Source organism: Lutra lutra, chromosome 8, assembly GCF_902655055.1.
Source record: "Lutra lutra chromosome 8, mLutLut1.2, whole genome shotgun sequence".
In the NCBI taxonomy this organism is placed as follows: Eukaryota; Metazoa; Chordata; class Mammalia; order Carnivora; family Mustelidae; genus Lutra; species Lutra lutra.
The window spans coordinates 78,874,513-78,897,250 of NC_062285.1; the positions used below are offsets into that span (position 1 = coordinate 78,874,513).

Consider the following 22,738-nt stretch of genomic DNA (forward strand, 5'->3'; position numbering starts at 1 on the left):
TGAGCATCTTTTTAAAAAAATGTGCTTTCTTCTGCCTGTATAAGTAAGTGCCCACTATACAGTATGTGAATGATATCTGTTACATATTATAGCACCTATGTACCTGCCTCCATAAGAATTCACCTTAGTCTTCCACGACCCTGCCTTGAACAGTCAGAAAAAGCCAACAGCCAGAGTTTAAAGAAAAGCAGTTACCTTCCTCAGACCAAATTATTGGATAAATGGCCTTGTCATTATGGCTTAACACTGATATGGCTATAACATAACATAGGGACCCATCCCTGTTTTCCTTTATTACCTGACCACAACTTTTTAAAGTCTAGACTAGTTTTCCATATGTTTTACATATTTTATTCCGACATATCTTTTAAAAACAGAAGGATGCAAACATTTGCATTTATAATCCCTTTTTCTTTAGATGTGGTTTGACTTCTTTACTTCAGGCTCTTTCACCAAGAAGCAAGCTCTGATTTCGATACTGCCCATTTCTATGAAAATATCAGAAGGGGTCATCTTCAAAGCAATACTTCAGTTAGGCTTATTCACTGATTAGTTGCATAATTTCTTCTAGGACATTTGTAACAGACACAACATATATAGGATTTCAGTTTGGGTTTTTCTTTTTTTTTTCCCCCTAGGTATGATTCCCACTTCTCATTCATATTTTCTTTTCTTTGAATATATTGCACAATATTTTATTATTAAAAAAGGTTTTATGTCTCAGGCAAAAAGTTTTTCTCCTTCACTCAGGAGGTGCTAATGTGTATTATTCTCTAAAAGAGGTAAGTGGTTGTCTGTGTGGCCATCCTCAAAGGGGACCTAGGGAGAAGAAAAGACCAAAGCATTAGTTTTATTCCTTACACATCCCCTCTAAACACAATGCTTTATTTTGGGCAATTTCTTTCTGAGCACCAAAAGCTACTGTTTAGGTTTAACAATGGTACTATGAGTTAGAGGTCAGCACCATTTCTACTATAGCACTTACAGAACTGACAGGTTTGTAGGATCCAAGTCTGAAACGACAGTAAATTATTTCAACTATAAATTTCCCAAATCCATGTAACATGCCTGCAATAAAAAATAAGTTGTTTTTAATTAAATGATGCTTTTATTGAAATTACTTCCTAAATTATTTCCTAAATTATTACATAAGAATAAAAAAATCCACTAATTATAATGGAATAGATTAAGAAAGGAAACAAGGCAGTTTGCTTTATTCATTTCAATAGTTAAAAACAGACAGTTGAATTTTAAAACAAATAGATTTCAAAATCACAAGGCCACATAATTCATGAACTTGACAAAGCAATCTTATCAAGGGTGCTTTATATGTCTTATATTCATACCATTTTGAAAAAATAATATCAGCACCCCAAATTTAAACAAACTGAAAGTAGCAACAAAGTCTTTCATAAGAAAACCATTCATTTAAAAAATAAAATTCAAAGTATGTAAGTAATACAGCTCCATGTAATACTGAGAAGGGTTGGGGATAAAGAAGGAACTGTTTCCTTTCTTTATCTATTGTACTTAATGCTCAAATTTTCATGACTACGATTCTGCAAGTCATCTTTGAATCTCATAAGTTCAGGACAAAAAAGTCCCAAATCATAAAAACAATATGGACTGAACATTCTGGTTGCACACATTACATGGTTCAAAGTAGATAAGATTTGATTTTACATATTGTACAGTTAAAATACCTTATATGAAAAAGAAAATTTACATTCAAGTGTCTACTATTTCTAGGCATTTTCTCATCTAATCCTACAACACACTTGTAAATTAGACACTTATGATTATTCCCATTTTTATAGATGAAAAAACAATTTCAGAAAGGTAGGTGTCCTATATTACAAGGCTACTACCATGTAAATGGCAGAACTTAGATTCAATTTTAGGATCTTTCTAGCTAAGTAATCTCCCTAAAATAATTGAATGCAGTGAACTTAGTTATGTTTAATGTGTAATCAATGTAATTTTGGAAGTTTGGAATTAAATCTTAGAAAAAATTCTTTAAATATCAAAACATGGGAATGATTACATTTCTTGCTCCTTCTAAGGGAAAGCATCTTAATTTCAGTAACACTTTTAGAAATTAGACAAGGAATGAAGTTTAACCTGTTGTTGAAAAGATTCCTCCAACAATACCACAGAGTCTTACAAAAAACTGCCAGAAAGGCATATGCTCCTCAGTAACTGTTACCATAAGAGAACTGAGATCATATTTCATAAATATCCCAGAGACTCCATGGCTGCCTGCAGCATGGTTAATGACACGTTCCTAAAATGAAGGGGAGAGACAGGAGAAGGAGAAAAATGGGATTCACATCATCTGGTTACTTGCACACTTAATATGAAGCCCTGCAGCCCAAATGTACAAGAGGGATCTCCAAATCTCTTTACGAATTGTCCTACTAGACTAAGCTCTTCAGAGACAATCAAATTATTCTGTATTCTTCGTGTGATCAGCTTCTACAGAAATCGAAAGAGCAGAGACATTCTTTCCTATTTTCTCAAAAAGGTCACTCAAGTGTTCTACTTACTGAGCTCAAGAGCTTACAACTATATGGCATCTTCACTGACCAAATCCATAAAAGCCAGGCTCATATTTTGACATACGTTTTGTTACAATTCTTTGCGAAGAAGTTACAAAATAATTATATTTCTTGTCATTTCAATTATCAGATTTGGAAACAATTTCACTTTCTGTTGTTCATTTTATTTAAACGGTATGAAATACAATACAAGAAAAAAGAGAATGCCCTCATTTGAAAGATATCAAAATTTAAGCTACTGGCTTAATTTTTTATTTTTTATTTTTTTAAAGATTTTATTTATTTATTTGACAGACAGAGATCACAAGTAGTCAGAGAGACAGGCAGAGAGAGAGAAGGAAGCAGGCTCCCTGTTGAGCAGAGAGCCCGATGCGGGGCTCGATCCCAGGACCCTGGGATCATGACCTGAGCCCGAAGGCAGAGGCTTTAACCCACTGAACCACCCAGATGACCCCTGGCTTAGTTTTTAAAAGAAGTTTTCTCAAGGCACCTGGGTGGCTCAACCTGTTTCCTCCTCTCTCTCTCTGCCTGCCTCTCTACTTGTGATCTCTATATGTCGAATAAATAAATAAAATCTTAAAAAAAAAAAAAAGAAGTTTTCTCTTGAAAGGAATGCAACTAAAATCATAAACCTACCATAGCGTGTTCACCAGCAAGAATATACTCTATTTCATTCCATCCTGTTTACACTTCAAAAATCAAGTTTGCAAACCTTGGAACTCTTCAGGATATTAATATTAGGATATTTACCATTCTTAAACAATAATAAGAAAACATGACCCCAGAATATATGAGAAGTCTGTTAAACTGTCAAATTCCAAAACTCTGCTCCTATTTAAAAGGCCACTCCACCCTGAGATTGCAAAACATTTGTCCTCTTAGATGAATAAAAAGCACTAACTTAGGAAGGCAAACCCTCTAATTCTGCTATCTGAGACACAAGAATCATGCATAGCCCAGGATAGGAACAATAATTAAAAACTAAATAACACAGAAATCAGAGTCCACTGGCAGATAAGAACTAATTATACCAATACAAGAGAAAACATTACAAAATTAAGATATAAAGAATAAAGTCATTAATACCATCATAGTTTAATATTTTGTTTAAACCATATAGAAGATGTTCCAGATTTTTAAAATCTACCTCTTTTCTTGCTCTAAAGCATACTAATATCCATTTTTATTGGCTTAAAATAAAATATTAATGCATTTCAAAACTTCCACAAATTTTAAAAGGGGGAGGATACCAACTCTAACCTTATTTTGTAGCTGGACTATTAAATGCTTAAAAAAAAAAAATCACTTTATCAGTTGGATTCAACTTACCCTTTCTGTCACAGAAAACTGATGGGTGTCTGCTGAAATTTTATATGTATGTAGTTTTGTTGGCACAACTGTAATAAAATACTGGAACATCTGGTTGTCTAGAATAAAAACAAAATGTGTTTTCTTTTCATCAGTCAAATAGCAACAATTCTACTGCCAAATCCACCCTCCTATTAAATACACTTCCTTGATACATAATGCTACTTATGACTTAGTGTTTAACAACAACAACAACAAAAAATTTAAAAGCATCAATGAAATCAATATACTCATACTTAGTAAACAACCTTTCAATAAGCATAAAATAGTCACATATACACATATACACATATATACACATTAGAAGAGGTTAAAAAATGTAGTCAGTAGATATCGTTTGTAACATTTTTATCCTTTTATCAAATGTGAAAAATAAAAGTAGCATTTCATTATAGTACAGAAATTAGTAGGAATAAAGTTATGATAGTATAATCACCACAGGACATTTTCAGTTTTTACTAATATCTTAAGATATACAGATAAAGCAAAATTGAATTAACCAGCCTTTGGATATACACAAAGACTTGATAAGGCAGGAGGAAGATAACTAACAAACCTACTCACTGATGGTCTGAGGCTACTGCATAATCCAAAAGATCCTATTTATAGTCTTTAGGCATTTCTAGGTTTAATACAAGTCATAAATACCAGTTTATTACCAATTGTTAATTAATCTTAGATAACAGTTCACATAATACAAAACATGTTAATTTTCGAGGTCTATATTCTAGAAAATTTAGAACTAGATATATCTATGTGTAGTGAGAATTAGGTAATAGGCCTCATTACATTTGACATGAAACCATGTGATTCACACCACATAACTGTCTATGGAAACTGTGTAGAGAAAATCTATCAACTTTAAAAGTATGGTCTGACAAATTTTGACAATTGTATTCACCCACGTCATCACCACCACAATCAAAATATAAAATATTTTCACCACCTCAAAAAGTTCCTCCATACCGCTTTATAGTCATTCCCCTCTATTTCCAACCCTGGGTTAACCACTAACCTTCTATCAGCACAGATTAGTTTTGCCTATTCTAAAATTTTATATAGAAAGTACATAGAAGGTACTTTTGTGTGTCTATGTTCTTTTAGTCAACCTTAGTGAATTTTTATTTCAATCAATCCAATGTCTCCATCTCTTAGTGTAATTCAGAATAGAGGAGGGAAAGGTAAACAAGATAGGAGGGAGAGGTTAAGAGCAATGGTGTCTTCAAACACTAACATTAAACAAGTTTCTAACAAAATAAAACAAAACCTGTTTCAACTTCACCACTTACTTCACCTACCACTTGTACCAATATAACTTTCAAAAACATGAATAGTTATTTGACTAGTTCTTCTATTATTAGGTTCAACTGAATAGTGTACATACTATCTCAGATATTGGGGCAGAAAAGTGTCAACTTTATCTCCCAAAAATAGATGGCTTTTAATTATAGATGGTCTTCAGTTTCATCCTTTGAGTCATTCTTTGCTCAGGTGAATTGCTCTATCTATGCTCAGTTTTGAGGTGTGTTACAATAAACTCTACTGTGTCATAAACAGAGGGAGTGAGCTGGAAGTGCTAGGAGAAAAAGGTGTTTAAGTCTTAAATATTAATGAAAAGCAGATGAAATTAAGAGTGGCAAGGCAATAACCTACGCTGTATGCATAGGTAGGATAATCACTTGGGGGAAACATGAAGGGCAAAGGGAATCTCGCCACATGTGAGGAGTGAAGTGCAATGAATAACCCAAAGGGTCAAAGACACATGACAGGAAAAACTGAAAAACATTTAAGCTGTGGCCAGAGAACTACTAAAGACCTTTATGTCAATGTTAATTCAAAGAAAGGCTATAAAGCTGTCCGATCATTTAATGGCCAAGTTGGGAAAAGCTGGGGGCAGGGGGTGGGGGGGGTTGGGGAGGGAGGGGCCGCAGACGCTGTTGAATGAAATTTTGTTGCAAGGCACAAATTATTCCAAAGGTGCTAGTTTGTCCAAACTGGTACAGCATTCAAGATGTAAACACTAAGTAATCCCCTCAAAACTTCTGGGGAACATCAAGGAGGTAGTGGTTACCTGACACACAGATTTGTAATGCTGATTTTCCTTTTTCTTTTTGGGAAAAAAAAAAAAGCCCAATAAAACATCTAGTAGTAAGGAGAAGAGTACACCTGCTTTAAAGCTTTGAATAACCTACTGACACTCATCTGGTGGCATTTTATAACATAACTCTAAATACCTCTTAGTCTTTGTGAATTTAGGAAAAAGTAAACTCAAAAAGAGCCTTTTGAAAATTAATCTGTTTATATTTAGAACTGTTACTGTACAAAAATTTAAGGTCATCTTAGCATCTTGAAATAAAGTATTAACATGTTTTCAATGATCATCTCATAAGTAACATCTAGTGTATATCTGTATACAATGAACATGAACATACACATAAAGATAAGATTACATACTGAATAAAGCTTATGGTTCTAGAATTTCCAAATTTAATATACTCAAGTTTCCTTAAGTGAAGCATTCCCATACAAACATAAAATACTTAGGAATGTAACTCAGTATTCTAAGTAAAACATCTTTGATGTATCTGATTACAATACTATGATAAAAGAGTAAATACTGGGGCGCCTGATTGGCTCAGTCCATTAAGTGTCTGTCTTTGGCTCAGGTCATGTCCAGAGTCCTGGGATCAAGTCCCACATCAGGCTCTCTGCTCAGTGGGGAGCCTGCTTCTCCCTCTCCCTCTGCTGCTTCCCCTGCTTGTTCTGTCAGATAAATAAAATATTTAAAAAAATAATAATGCTGAGAAGAATATTAATAAATCTGTTTTAGTTAAAAAAAATGAAATCCTTATTTACAATTTTGCAAACACTAGAATTCCTAGTAGCACATGAAGCTTGACATGTCCTTAAAAGGTCCAATAGGTGGGGCATGTCACACAGTAGGACTATTTCAGTAGAGGAAAGGCAACCAAAAACCTTCAAGAAACACAAGATACATGCCTTGTTATAAAATTAAGAAAATAATCCATCCACATTTGGATAAACTGGAATTTTAAATGGAACAGAAGGTTAAAATAGTAATAGAAGGTTTCTACCTATGCTATAATGTACTACTTCTGAGTTAATAACCAAGCTGTTCTAGAATAACTCTAGGTTTCTGATATTTGTAAACTCCCCAAAGAAGTTTCTAAAATGGTAAATATGCATTTTAGAACTTTAAACCCCCCCCCAAAAAAAGAACTTTAAATCTATACAAAGAAAACAATTCTTCTTTAATGTTGAAACTTTTAGTTCTTATTCTTTCTTCAGTGCATATGGAAAAGGAGTTAAGGCCTAATAACACATTAACCTTTCATTTAGAGAGCTTTTAAATTCTACTCTGTTTCCTGCTTACTTATTTTTCTTTGTTTTCCTGCTTACTTCTTACTTTGTTTTGTTCTTATGGCTCATTTTTTAAGATAAGAGTAGGAAATTCTCTCTACATACATTCCCACATAAAATTATTAACCCAGTTAATCTACTTAAAAATTTATCTATGTATTTGTCACAAGAGGATTATTAAAAATGTGTAAGTATTAAAGTTATAAAGGCAATTGCCTGCATGCAAATTCCAATAGTAATTACTAAATACTTACGATCTACAGCAATTTTTTCAGTTCCATCCAAAGGATTAATAATTCCTGGAACAAGCTCTCCAAAAGACAAATGATCTATTCTGTGAGAAAAGTTGTAAGCTAAGAGGAATAAAATAAAACAAATTAAGTACAGAAACTAAATTATTCAAAACTATAGATTATTTATTGGTTCATATTCTTATCTAATCTCAAATGAAACTATCTCAAATATGTAGATATAATATAGTATTTAAAACTGCATTATTTTGAAAGAAATGCATATAAATATGTGGAATTAAGTGTATAACAAGTACATACAAATAAAATGCTATATCTCAAATTTTATAATTACAAATTATCTTTTACAAAATAGTACATCCAATCCTGATAACTAAAAATAGTAGTCTTTCCTTGTCCAAATCATTATATAGTAACAGAACTGTCAGCACTAGAATAATGAAACCGATCAGATATATTTTTAATGCAAATCATTGCTAAATGTGACAAACTGATTTTTTTAATGGGCTCTATTTCTTGTTTTTGTTCTCTAAAGAAGCCTTTGTTGTTGTTGTTTTTAAGATAGATTTATTTATTTATTTATTTATTTATTTATTTATTTGAGAGAGAGCGCGCAAGAGAGCACAAGCAGGGGGAGCAGCAGAGGCAGAGGGAGAAGGAGGCTCCCTGCTGAGCAGGGAGCCAGACATGGGGCTTCATCCCAGGACCCCAGGATCGTGACCTGAGCCAGACAGACGCTTAATCGAACAAGCCACACAGGTGCCCCCTAAAGAAGACTTTAAAAACTAAGTTTTATGACAATCATTACCTAAAACCAATTTGTATACCTTATATGTATGCATGTGTCCAGATGTCCACTTACAAACTGAAATAAACTTGGAATACATGCTCTTCATTATCCATAAGAATTAGCAGAAATGTGTACAAAGGGATCTAAAGCTCACCAAGGCCCCGTTCCCTAACCCTCGCAGCTTCGGAGCTATGAATCAATAGAAACACAGGTAGTTCAAGGATAAGAGATAATGGATTAAAGTCAACATATTTAATCGTCTATTTTTTCCTTTGGATATCTGTTTTGACAACAGCCCACTTAGAAAACCCTACCCTGTATCTGCACTCAAAACAAAACAAAAAACCCACACGTAACACTTTTTTCAATGACATCTTCATGGAAAAAATTTCAGAAACTGCTTACAGTCATGGTTGACAAGTGCCGCCAAATGTGCGTGACCTCGGGGATGTGGAATTGCCCTGAAAAGAGGAAAAAAGATTAAAGTACTAATACTTAAATATATAACTAATTAAAACCAGAAAGGAAATCTTTCCTAAGTTATATAATTGTCTTACTATAAAGTAAAAACATAGTTGTCCTATGATTTACATAGGTAAGTCTACTCATCTCAGCCCTGCAAGGAACTGGGGGCTGCCAAAGTGTTTCTGTGAAGTGCCAGATAGTGAGTATTTTAGGCTTTGTGGGCCAAGAAGCAAAAGTGAAGATATTATATAGTTAGTTACATAAGAAGAAAATTTTTCACAAACTTCTCTTAATGACGTTCAAAATGTAATAGTAATAACAGAGTACTTTTTTGTAATTCAGGTGTATTTTTGCTGGGAGATAACATTTTCCTTAACTAGGGTTTAGAGTTAGTGTTCCCTACTTTCAAAACTGATCACAGAAATTTATCTGTAATGAAAATCTAGAATGAAATTTTACATATTTTGTCTTTGAAAATATTAAGCCAGTTATCTTTTTTTTTTTTAAACATTTTATTTATTTGACAGAGAGAGAGAGATCACAAGTAGGCAGAGGCAGGCAGAGAAAGAGGAGGAAGCAGGCTCCCTGCCGAGCAGAGAGCCTGATGCAGAGCTCGATCCCAGGACTCTGGGATCATGACCTGAGCCGAAGGCAGAGGCTTTAACCCACTGAGCCACCCAGGTGCCCCATAAGCCAGTTATCTTTTAACTGAGTATATGCATTGCTTGGGTAGAACCCTATGAGGTTCTTCTCGGTATTTCCTTTTGGAGCGTCATTAACATAATACACTGATTGACTGCTTGCAATTTAAGGCAGAATTTCCTCAAGGGCACAGTTAAATACATTTTGAAACGTGGAAATTTCCTTTGTACCAGCATCAAGGTAGGAAAACACTTCAGGAACTATAGTTTGAGGTTGGAAAATAAATACCAGTATAAGAATGGAGATCCTGCTTCTTGTTTTAACTTTTGACAGTCAGGCATGGGAAGCATCAGTTGACACTACTTTTCATTGAAATAACCTTACCACAATGTAAGTTTCATATATTAACCTGTTTTTCTTATAATTTCAGGCTAAATTCATTAAGAAACATGACCCAGTCTGCACAAAACTTAACTTTTAAAGTTTGTTCAATAAAAACAGCTGACAATAGTTTTTTTATTCAGAAAAATTTCAATCTCAGTCCTAAGAGCCCCCCTCCCGCCCAAATCACACAAAAAAAGTCCTAGATAGGGACGCCTGGGTGGCTCAGTTGGTTGGACGACTGCCTTCAGCTCAGGTCATGATCCCGGAGTCCCGGGATCGAGTCCCGCATTGGGCTCCCAGCTCCATGGGGAGTCTGCTTCTCCCTCTGACCTTCTCCTCGCTCATGCTCTCTCTCACTGCCTCTCTCTCAAATAAATAAATAAAATCTTTAAAAAAAAAAAAAAAAAAAGTCCTAGACCACTACTAAGCTGTTAAGCTGTCATGTAGTAGGGCAAGTTGGAATATTCAGCTTTTCTTTCTGACAAATGTTCATGGAAATGACAATGCTTATGTCCATGAGAATAAATGAGGTTCACCATCAATATTATCAGTTCATTAATACATGACAGATTCAAATATTTTCTGCAAAGTACTGCCAATGATACTAATGGATAGCCATAGGCTATAAACAACTTACATTTTCACAAGCCTTGAAAATTTATCCACGTAAGCCTTTTTTTTTTTTTTGCTTCATACCTATTTACCACCAGGAACACACTGATGTTCTATTTCTTTAAAAAATATTTTTGTCTGTAGTTGTTCCAATTACAATTGAATTTGATCAATTCAAACTCACACGGACTCCTCAAAACTAAAACAAACAGCATTGGTAACCTCTGTTCATTCAGCAAAAGCTAAGGAAATCCACTCACTATCACCTGCCTTGCTTTTGAACTATTCTGACACTGCTCTCAGTGTCCTCAGCTGCTAGAGCACTTTTCCCACCAAAAAGCTAATCCTCCAAAGCAAACTTACTTTCCCTGGATGCACTTCTTTGGTTGGTGCAAACACAAGTAATCTCATCAAGCTGCTGGGAAGGGGCTTTCCTTCCTTAGCTAACCAATGAGTCACATGTCAACCTACTTGGGTTGCAATCTCACTTTCATTTTAATTTTACAAAGAATTCTGCTTGTGCTTATTCCCTTTTAAATTTTTTAATTTTCCTGAGAGTTAGTAATGTTGTGATGAGTGCTTAGTCCACTAATATTTACAAATCCTATATCCTTTTAGCACAGCTATGGAGTCACTGCATAATAAACATGATGTTCTGAAGTCAAATTTGATAAAATAATCCACACTCCACCCTGCCTTAAAGTACATCTGAAACCCATATTTCTTTTTCTTTTCTGACCAAGTAATACAATAAAGAAATCAGATGTTGCAGTATAGCAATACGCAAGGCATTTGTAATGCTGTCAAGCTGTAACTGTTACAACCTGTTCTAATTTGCAGTGCACCAAGTAGCAGCACAAAGCAATGAGTCATATACAGCCTCTGTCACTGTCACGGTTACTCAAATCCTGGTTCTGTAGTGCACAAGGAGCCATATGTAAATAAATACCCATGACTGTGTTCCAGTAAAACTTTATTTTTAGACACTGAAATTTGAATTTCATATAGTTTTCATGGGTTGTGATACATTTTTCCACATGATTTTCAGTAAATGAAAGACTGTTTTTGAAAACTGGAGGGTCGGGAGGAGGCATTTTGGGTTGTCACAATTACTGGGGAAAATAATCAGCATTTTGTGGACAGCAGCTAGGGAAGGCATCCCGCAATGCAGTGATGCTCTCACACACAAAAATATTCTAGGACATCTTGCATGACTTACAAACACTCTAAGTGGCATTCATGTAGGTGAAAAAACTATGAATAATGACCTGAGTCTAGAACTTAACTCCATTTAGCGACACGAAGTACTTTGTTGTAGTTTCAATATATATTAAATGCCCTAGGAAATGGAGGGAATATTTTACTTTTTTTGGTTTGCAGTTATCACAAAGATTTCAGAATCAACAGAAATACCATCATGATATTTGAACGGCCATTACATGTGTTTCATTCTGCATGTGCAATCGATATATACCTACTGATTCTACATGTGTGGGGCAAGTGTCTGTCTACTCCATTACCTTACCTAAGGTACTCCTGCTCAAACATTTGATTTTTGAAATATATATTATTGCTGTAAATCTTGTTCTTTTTATTTCTTCTTTACATTACAGTTGAGGATGATATTATATCTTAGAGGTAACATGAGATCTTCAAAAAGATCAATACTGAACTCGGTAAACATAATACTAAAAAACAGGAGTGGGTTAATAAGGTATCCCAGAGATAAGGATAAGATACAAACTGAACACTTTTCTATCTGGCCTCTCTTATTCATGGCAGGAGTTATCACACAGAGAGAGAATTGAAATTGGGAATAAAGGCCTTAATATAGATGCTCATGAAATATTAGTCAAAGTTTCCTTCTTTTTGTTTGGGAGTAGGATATTGTTTGTATCCACAAGTGCAATAAAATTGTCTAAATTTTGTTGAGCCAACTATTACCTATTGTTGCATGATACCAAGAAATTCTAAGCTATAGAACCAATCCTGGCAACAGCAAGGAAACAACAAAACGTGAGTGTTAAGAAGAATGGGACAACAAAGACAAATGTTTGATCTGATCACTGTAAACACTGAAATAATTCTGCATAAAAGACTTATGCTATTTATCTCTCTCTCTCTATATATATATGAAGAAAAAAAATCTCCAGCAATGGTTTTTCCAGCTTAATGGCCTTTCCCTCAGCATGAATGCCCTGTCTCCTTTATATATAAAATTCCTAATCACTCACTAGTTTTCAAAGGTTTCCTCAATAAAGCCTCTGCTAATGTACAGGGTAAGTCAGGTAACCTATTACAGTTTCTTATCAGCCATACTTCTCCTATACAGCTTCAATACAACTATAATTAAATAATTATTAGTGTAATTCACCATTCAAAGTTCGGATTGTCTCACAGAATGTCAGCATCATAAGGCAAAAACCCTTTCCTTTGTTTCAGTTTTGTTTCATTTTATAATTTGAACTACATATATTTTAATACATAATTAAGATGGATATTATACACAAAAAAGTAAAATGGTGGTTTCCCTTAAAATCTTTTTTTTTTTTTTTTTTTTTTTTTTCAGTTCCTTCCTCTTAAATCCCTTATGTAGATGTGGCATGGTTTCATCCTTAGTATCTGGCATGGCACATGCCCTAGCCAAGTTCTCAAAAAATGTCTTTCACAATGAAGAATTGCTTAGCACTGTGACTCAAGATAGGTGGATGGAAGGAAGGGAATAAGGGAAGCAGAGAGAAAAGAATCTATTTATTTATTCAGAAATTTACCAAGTGTTTATATCCTATGTCAGCTGCTATGCTGGATGCGGCTCTTGAAAGTAGGTGATCTGACATTTTTCCTTAACTTTTAGCGACTTTATCTCAGGAACTACTCATTTCTAACTACATCAAAACACTTGTCTCAAATTAGCCAGGGATTACATTTTGGTGATAACTATCAAGAGAAAAACAAAACAAAATCCTAACACCATCCACAACATGAACAAATTAATGAAATGTCTAGGTAAGAGCTTCCTGGCTATCAAAACTTGGCAAGTAGGTTTTCATTCATATCTACCTACAGCTCATTTACTTTACTTATAAACTAGCACATAAGTTTTCCTTTTGCTTCGAAGCAGTTATTAAAGGTAATAGTCTTCTCTATCCTGAGATCAAAGCCCTAAATACAAATCTCAAGACATCAAAAATATAGATACACAACACTTTAATCAGCCCTTTAGTAATTACATATTATCTGATTGGGAAAGAATTTACTTTTAAACCAAGCTGCCAACTTGTCTCAAGGATTTTCAGTAAGTAAAAAGAACATACTTGCCCACAGTTATGTGAAAATTCCCTGCTACTTTATTGACATAGAGATGACCACGAATTCTGCAAGCATCAGGAGGCTGTGATGAATCGTCTTCCCTGTTACAACATGAGAGGAAGGATTACTGACTGCACACTCAACACAGTCACCATTCTATGGTGGGAAAATTTTATAGAGGAGAAAAAGAAACATTGCTAGAAGTATTTTTTATATATATATACTATAAAAGAGAAAACAAGGAAATAAAAACACAAAATTCCTAACCAAAATTCATAAATCCTTATAAAATAATAACAAATGTAATCAATTTGTTCTTAAAGCCTAATTTTATACAGAATTTACCATATACACATAAGAGGAAATTTAATGAATATTATTTGTGATAATCCTGATCAATATCACAGGCTATAAAATAAAGAGTAACAAGAAATCTTCATCATACAGAATGATTACATTTTCTCTAAGAAAAATGAGATTCAGAGAATAAACCAATACTAAAACTATGTCATAGTAAATTCATAATATATAGTTACACATTTAAAAATTACAGCTCACCTTGGTGGAAGTGCTGTTGATGCACTCTTAAAAGCACTTTTAAATATCACGTCTTGAAGTGAATGTTCTTCTTGCAGTCTACTCTGAATCAGCTGCAGCATTCTAAATACAACATAAATAAGCAATAGTTAGAAATACAGAAAGGTACACAAGAAAGCCAACACTTTTTTAAAACAATGGTTAGATGACTTAGTTAACCCTTACATTTATTATTATAGGTCTTGATTCTAAAATAAAGCACCAAGTTTTCTATTGCCATTTCCTTAAAAAAAGGAAAAGGGAGGCAGGGTGGCTAAAGGTTTAACAGCTGAGGTCCCTAAGCATGTCTGACTGAATTGATGATGGATGTGCAGTCAGGGTCACTAAGAAGGAGATTCTGCTCACCTGAGTATCTAAACTCATCTTTCATTCCTGCATGCAGCTATGACAAAATTCTTACTTTTTCCCAGGTATTGAATAAAGTGTGATTGATACAAGGAATAAGAAAAGTACAATAGGGGCGCCTGGGTGGCTCAGTGGGTTAAGCCTCTGCCTTCGGCTCAGGTCATGATCTCAGGGTCCTGGGATCGGGCCCCGCATCGGGCTCTCTGCTCAGCGGGGAGCCTGCTTCCTCCTCTCTCTCTGCCTGCCTCTCTGCCTACTTGTGATTTCTCTCTGTCAAATAAATAAATAAATAAATAAAATCTTTAAAAAAAAAAAAAAAAGAAAAGTACAATAGATCTGGTGGACTTAAGTAGGAGATTACTGGGGTTTATAAACCCATACAACAACATTTGATCCTCATTACAAAAGAGGCCATAGTGCCATTTAATATCACCTGGTGTCTCCTTTTCCAAAGAAATCTAAATGTTATTCTATGACAAGACCATTCTAAACAAAATATTATACTCTACCTATACTTTTTCAAAAGACTATCTGCGGGAAGCCTGGGTGGCTCAGTGGGTTAAAGCCTCTGCCTTCGGCTCAGGTCGTGATCTCAGGGTCCTGGGATCGAGCCCCACATCGGGCTCTCTGCTCAGCCGGGAGCCTGCTTCCCTCTCTCTCTCTGCCTGCCTCTCTGCCTACTTGTGATCTCTCTCTAATAAAAAAAAAATCTTTAAAAAAAAAAAGACTATCTGCATCTTCAGATTTACACATCTAAAGACAAAATCTTTGGATCTAATGTTAGCACACATTGTAAGTGTCTATTTGTTGTGTGTCTTATATCTCCAGAATCCAATTTCAGTGCTGAGCAGTGGAAAATGATGCTAAATGACAGCAAACTACGTGTGCGCACGCGCGTGTGTGCGTAACATCTGCCTCAAATATACCAATATCCAAGCTTATATTCCATATATGAAGATATGTTAAAAAAAAAAAAAAACTCTATGATGGAAAACAGCCATTATTTTAATAATAAAAACACAATCTCTGCTCCCATTTCTTACTAGTCTTGAACACTGAATAAAATTCCAGATGAAAGGAGGCTTCTCACTTTAATATCTCTGGATTAAAGTAATGTATTTCATCTCTGGATGACTTTCTACTCTAAGTTCTAGAAGCCCAGAGATACCTAATATTCAGTTCTTTTGTTTAACTACATTTGATTTCTACCTTAATTTAAAAATCTCCCCAAATGGTGAAACTGGAAATTAAAAGAGAAAGGCCTTTGAAATGTACTTGAGGACAAGAAAGGGAAGGGGGAGAAAGATGGTTAAAATTTTTTTTGCAATAATCTTAAATTAGGTAAAGCCTTTGTAAGCACAAAGACATAGGCTGGAAATCAAAGAGAAAAAAAAGCAGTATATGGGAGCAGGGATAGGGGAACCACTTATAAGAAAGGACTACCTTCTATAATAACCAAAGAATTATTTAAAACTATTTTTTTAAATGGGGCGCCTGGGTGGCTCAGTGGGTTAAAGCCTCTGCCTTCAACTCAGGTCATATTCTCAGGGTCCTGGGATCGAGCTGCACATCGGGCTCTCTGCTCGGCAGGGAGCCTGCTTCCCCCCACACCCACCTGCCTCTCTGCCTACTTGTGATCTCTGTCAAATAAACAAATAAAATCTTTAAAAACAAATAAATAAATAAAATAAAATAAATAAAAAACCCCAACAACCAAGCAAAATGGGCATACAGCATGAATAATCAGTTTCAAAAGAAATGCAAACAAGGAAAAAAAGTCCACAAAGATATACAACTGATTCATAAAGAAATGCTAATTAAACAAGTGTAATACCATTTTTCACCCTCAGAATTGGCAACAATAAAAAAGTATGGTTATACCCACTGTTGGTGAGGTTATATGGAAACAAGTACTCTCATACAGTTTTCGAGTACAAGTGAAGAGATTTTGGAATCATCTATCAAAATGTCTCTTCTTGGCTTTACTGAGATATAACTGACATATCACATTATAGAAGTTTAAAGTGCACAACAAATGATTTGAAATCTGTATATACTGCAAAATGATTACCATAGTAAGTTAACAACCATCACTTCACAGTTACAAATTTTTTGTTTCTTGTGTCAAAATGTTAATTAAATATCTTCTGAAAGAGAAGTTCCATTTCTAGAAACCATACACACACACACTCACATCAGTATGGAAGAAATTAGGTTCAAGAATTTTCATTAAGCATTGTTTTTAATATTAGAATCCTGCCAACAATCTAAATGCCCACTGATAAGGATCCTACTTAATAACTATAGTTTATCCATAAAATAAATACTCTCTGTAGTGAAATGGGAAGGTATCCGAAATATCAGGTTAAGTGGAAAAAAGCAAATTCTAGAACAAAAGGATCCTATTTGGATTAGGAAAAAGATAACATAAGGAAATATGCAAATATACAGAAAATCATAAATGAAAAGAAAATTTCTAGGTGACACAAGAAATTTAGCTCTGGTTATTACTGCTAGTCAGTGGCACTAACAGTAATGATGAAGAGCCTTTTATTTATTTTTTAAATAAACATATAATGTATTTTTAGCCCCAGGGGTACAGGTCTGTGAATCGTCAGGTCTACACACTTCACCGCACTCACCACAGCACACACACCCCCACCCATGTCCATATCCCCACCACCCTCTTCTGACCCCCCTCCCCCCCAGCAACCCTCATTTTGTTCTGCGAGATTAAGAGTCTCTTATGGTTTATCTCCCTCCCGATCCCATCTTGTTTCATTTATTCTTTTCCTACACCCCCAAACCCCCCATGTTGCATCTCCACTTCCTCATATCAGGGAGATCATGATAGCTGTCTTTCTCCGACTGACTTAGAAGAGGCTTTTACTTTTAATTTATATCCTTTACTTCATATCCTTTCTATTCAAACTGAATTTTAAATGATCATATATTATTGTATAAGCTTTTAAGTATTTAGTACGATTTTAAATGAAAACTAAAATATATTTATGAGTGCATTAGAGAAAAGATTATACATGACTTTAAGATCTGATAAAATTTTTGAAATGGCAAAGATTATATTAATTACTATATTCTAATATTTCATCCCAAAAACTGCCCAGAGAAATATGTTAATCTATGAAAAATTCACAATAGACAAAATAGAGAAAACACGATCTAGATTTCAACGGACCACAATACTTTGTTAACTTATTACCTCTGCCACTCTTTTTGCTGTGGTGAAAGATCAAATATTGCCTAAAATAAAGGAAAACATAATTACTAGTACTGTCAATTTCCCTATATCATAATTTAAAAAATTTTTCTTTGAGCAAGAATCAAATTTATAGTGTTGGCAGAAACAAATATTCATGATTTATATTTAATCTTCTGTAAGCAAGCTTAAAAAATGTAATACATAATATGCTTACCCAAAACCAATGTAAAGAAATTTTACTCATCACAAATATATTCCTTTTACAATTATCCATAAAAATGACTGCAAGTTGGTAATCTGCATATGTACAAAATGGTATTTTAGGACTTGAAATCATTTAAATGATGCATGCATGAGCGTTTAAAAAAAAAAGAAAGAAAAACATAAAGCTTAACTAGAATATCTAAGCATCCAAAACCCATAGTCTTGCCAGGAAAAATACCAGATGAAATCAACATTTTTTTTAAGTTTTATTTACTTAAGTAATCTCTGCACCCCATGTGGGGCTCAAACTCATGACTCCAAGATCAAGAGTCGATGCTCTTCCAAATGAGCCAGTCAGGTGCCCCAGAATCAACAATTTTTGGAACAAATCAAACAATGGCACTGTAATTCCCAAATGTACTAATCAACAAAGAATAATTCAAGATATTAAAGCACTATCTTCAATTCAGTCAGACGAGGGGACTTGTAGAATCAGAGGAAATATGCGAGCTTTTCAGGATTTGTGGCAATATCCACAATTTAAGTTTGCAGTAACAAAGACCACTTTTGATTTTTATAAAGGCAATTCATAACAAAGCATATCGATTTAAATTTAGCAATATTAATTATCCTTCCTACTACTCTATATCCTTCCTAACCTACTACTTTCTCTCTATAAAATCCTCAGTTCTTTAATCAAAGTGGAAGAATCCCTCATTTTGTCAAACAGTGCTACCTCTCTGCCTTTGGTAACTTAATTATACCACCCTGGAAACTTTCTCTCCTGTAACTGTGACCCTCACGTCTATCTAAATCCTATAAACCATATCCTCCAGGTTAAACTGCCCCCATCTTTCTGATTACAGTGAATTATTTCTGATTACTCCTCCTGCTAACCTTATCAACAGCATGCTTCCCAAACTTTTTTCCACCATAGTGCACAAGGAAAAAGCTAACATCTGTGAAACACACCATGGAGAACGGAGGAGGCTGCATGCAACCGCTTCCCAGTTACCTTGTAAACAAAACTTTTGACAGTGGGGGATAGGATTCTTCTTTTGACTTCCTGAAACTGGGTAAAGGAACTACTGAGCAGCCGACTTCATGCTAGGTACTCTGCTACTTATTTTCTTCTCTCACTTAGCCTTCAGAACAACCTGTGAGTTTATTACCATTCTTGCCTTTTTTATATGAAGAAGAAGCTCAACAGGTTCAAAACTTTTTCCAACATCACAAATCTTAAGAGCAGAGTATACAAACCCAGCTCTGTCAGATTCCTCACTTTTACACAGTTTTTAAATTCTTCTAAGTAAAAAAATAGTAATGAAATATAGTAGTAATAGCAAAGTAGTAACTCTCACAGCATATTATATAATCATGAGTTGGAAACTAGTAAAGTTATTAGGGCTAAGCTTTTAATATTCAGAGTGCATATTAGGACAGTAAGTTTGAAAACATAAAAACAAGTAAAAAAATCTCAAATAATTTTACATTAATAATTCTTATTTAATAGGACAAAGGAACTTTCTTATTAGGACAAAGGAACAGAGAAATATTGTTGAACACTTTAGAATCTAATTACTAATAAATTACTAAGAAATACTAATAAAAAGTATACAATTGAATATCTTTAAGTTCCTAACTGGTCAAGATACAACTTCTAATTATATGACAGTTAATTTAAATAAAACGTTCCTATTCCACAAATGACTGGAAGAGATGGCAAAAATTGTTTACAATGGAATAATCAACAATCTTGTTACAATTACATAATTCTAACATATTCCTTAGTGCCTAATCCCTAAGAAGGCACTATACTTCACATTCTGTGAAACACAGAAGAATGAAGTTAATACTTCTCAGAGGCTTAAAATTTAGCTAGAGAGACAAGCTCTCCAGACTTAATATGAAGAAAAAAAAAAAAAAAGAGTAGGAATGGGAAACACTCGGAATATGGAGACAATGCTAAAGAAAAAGCATGACTAAATTTTAGAGGATAAGTTCAAGATAATGATTAAGTCTCCTCATAATCACGTTTTCACAGTGTTCAAAGAAACAGCAATTGAAGACACACTCTATATTATCATTTTAAATTAGCATCCACATGCTGGAAATCTTCAAAAACTTATGCAAGACTGCATACAAGGGAGACTAAATTGAGAAAAGAGCCCAACACATAATTCATTTCATGGCACAGAGATCTCTATGCAGGAAACATGGGGAAGTCCATAACTCAGAGAAAAAGAAAAACAGGTGCTAAGACAATAAAACGCCTGAGAAAGAGTTAGTCCCCACCCTAGAAGCACTTTCAGGAGTTCAGTCAAGTGCTAGAAACCACATGGTGAGCACACTGCACAGCAGTGTTATTCCTATTACACGTGGCCTGGACAGTGTTCTAAATTAAGCAAGACTACTACCACAGCTGGCTGCTAATGAGGACAGTCACGCCAGCTAAAGAAAGAAGGGGTTAGTCTAGCGAAATGTAGCCTGTCAAAACAAGCACAGAAAAGGAAATTCTGGAGTGCCTTGGTTAATCACTCTGCCATCCTGGACCCAATACTGACTTCTCCCTTCCTTTTCAAAAAGCACCTGAAGCTCTAATAGGACTTAAAAGAAGCACAGTATATCTAAACTTATACCCTTTTCTCCTTTCATCTAGGCCTGGAAAAAAAAAAAAAAGCATGAGTGCACGTGTGTGTGTGTGTGTGTGTGTGTGTGTGCGTGCGCTTAGAGAAGGGGGTTAAGATAAAAACTGACATAACTCAACAGTCTATGTCAACACTCAACAGGGCACTTATATCCTCATCCTAATGATGAACAATAAATAAATGAATGTATAAAAAGATTCATTAACTTGAAAAAAGTGATCAATCTCAGATATGAGGGCTAATTTTCCTCTATGATACCATTCCTAGAAATAAGATGTTAAGTTTTTCTAATTATTTCTCAATAAAATGTAGCATCATAAAGAGAAAAAAATGGAATGATCTGTAATATATTAAAGATATAAAGTATAATCATTCAATTTTAAAATGTCATGAAGGCAGGTGCCTGGGTGGCTCAGTGGGTTGGGCCTCTGCCTTCCGCTTGGGTCATGATCTCAGGGTCCTGGGATCGTGTCCTGCACAAACCTGCTTCCCACCCCCCCGCCTGCCTGCTTGTGATCTCTCTCTGTTGAATGAATAAATAAAATCTTTAAAAAAAATAAAAATAAAAAAAAAGTCATGAAGGCACTAAAAAGAAGATTGGTCCTGCTGGATCAAGGTAATCTCTCAGAACTCAAAGGTGAAGTCTGAAATATGCATCTAAAATAAGAATTGATAAGGATATTGAGAATCACTCCATGAAACTCAACATCACATGGTAACTATTTTAAAAAGCAGAAGTAAGGACACCGGGGTGGCTCAGTTGGTTAAGCACCAACTCCTGAATTCAGCTTAGGTCATAATCTCAGGGTTGTGAGACTGAACCCCGAATTGGGGAGCCTGCTTACGATTCTCTCTCTCCCTCTCCCTCTGCCCCTTCCCCTGCTATGACCCCTCTGCTTTCTCTCTCTGAAAATAAATAAAGGTAAAAACGTTGTTTTAAACAAAGTAAAACAAAGAAGCCAAATAAAACAAAACAAAAACCACTTTAAAATTCAGATCATGAAGTGCTTGCTTTGGCAGCCCATATACTAAAATTCAGATCACCAAGATCAAAACCAAAATACAAAAAAAAAAACAAAAAACGAAAAACCCTAAACCCAAAGGTGATCCATACCTGGATATATGGGATAAATATTTGAATTATAAAAGTAAAAGGAAAAAAGCATTCAAGTAAATATGTTACCTACGAAAGAAAAAATAATTACATCAGAAGACAATGAAGGAATGTCTATAAAGTTGTGAATGTAAAACATCATAAAGCAAGAATTATATCCTGAGCCAAACTTACATGTATGAAGAACATACACAGTCATGCTATGATCTATAAAATATAACCCACGTACCCACATATTCTACTGACAAAGAAGTCTCAAAAAGTCCTTCCACAAAATGATAAAGAATGGTAGAAAATAAAAGCAATAAAACAGAGTTAAAACTCAATAATTACCTAATAATTATCTAGATCTAAATTTCTAGACAACAGTTTTAAAATATGATAACAAGGTACCTGAATCTGTAAGGTACCCAGCCTCAAAAGAAATTACAGGGAAATCAATTTTTTTTAGTGGGAATACAGGAGTTAGGGAGCAGAGATATTCAGAATGACAATAACAAAGTACCTTTTCTTTAGAAATTTATACTTAAAAAGTGTGTATCAAAAGACATAGATATATTTTATTGCTATAAGCTAAAAAAAATTTGGTAATCAAACCAGACCTAAAGGCTTCCTTTTTTCCTATGACACATTCAACTATCTCTAATCCTCCTCCATCACCTTTAGTCTTCACTTTGCAATTTGCTTAAAGAAGGGTTCGCAACTGTCAATGATAAACCAAAGAACTAAAAAATGCATGGGTAAACGTAAGTACCACAATGCCAACTGAGAGAGCAACTCAAGGGTAGCTGGGAGTTCCCTTCCTTATTCTCTAAAGCTTCTTTAGAGCTAGTTACCATGACTTGTCATC

At 34.6% G+C, this 22,738-nt stretch overlaps 1 protein-coding gene across 2 annotated transcripts in view; it reads right to left on the reverse strand.

Annotated features, from left to right (window-relative positions):
• Positions 1-335: 335 nt before the first annotated feature.
• ERGIC2 (ERGIC and golgi 2) overlaps positions 336-22,738 on the reverse strand; it is a 45,585-nt gene continuing 23,182 nt past the window's right edge. For both annotated transcript variants that reach the window (XM_047740143.1, XM_047740144.1), the window contains exons 6-14: positions 17,923-17,963; positions 14,319-14,420; positions 13,766-13,861; positions 8,754-8,809; positions 7,562-7,660; positions 3,888-3,985; positions 2,122-2,284; positions 986-1,068; positions 336-819 (exon numbers count right to left, since the gene is read on the reverse strand). In XM_047740143.1, the coding sequence (XP_047596099.1) occupies positions 757-819; positions 986-1,068; positions 2,122-2,284; positions 3,888-3,985; positions 7,562-7,660; positions 8,754-8,809; positions 13,766-13,861; positions 14,319-14,420; positions 17,923-17,963 (801 nt within the window). In that variant the 3' untranslated portion in view covers positions 336-756. The remainder of the gene's footprint in view (positions 820-985; positions 1,069-2,121; positions 2,285-3,887; positions 3,986-7,561; positions 7,661-8,753; positions 8,810-13,765; positions 13,862-14,318; positions 14,421-17,922; positions 17,964-22,738) is intronic.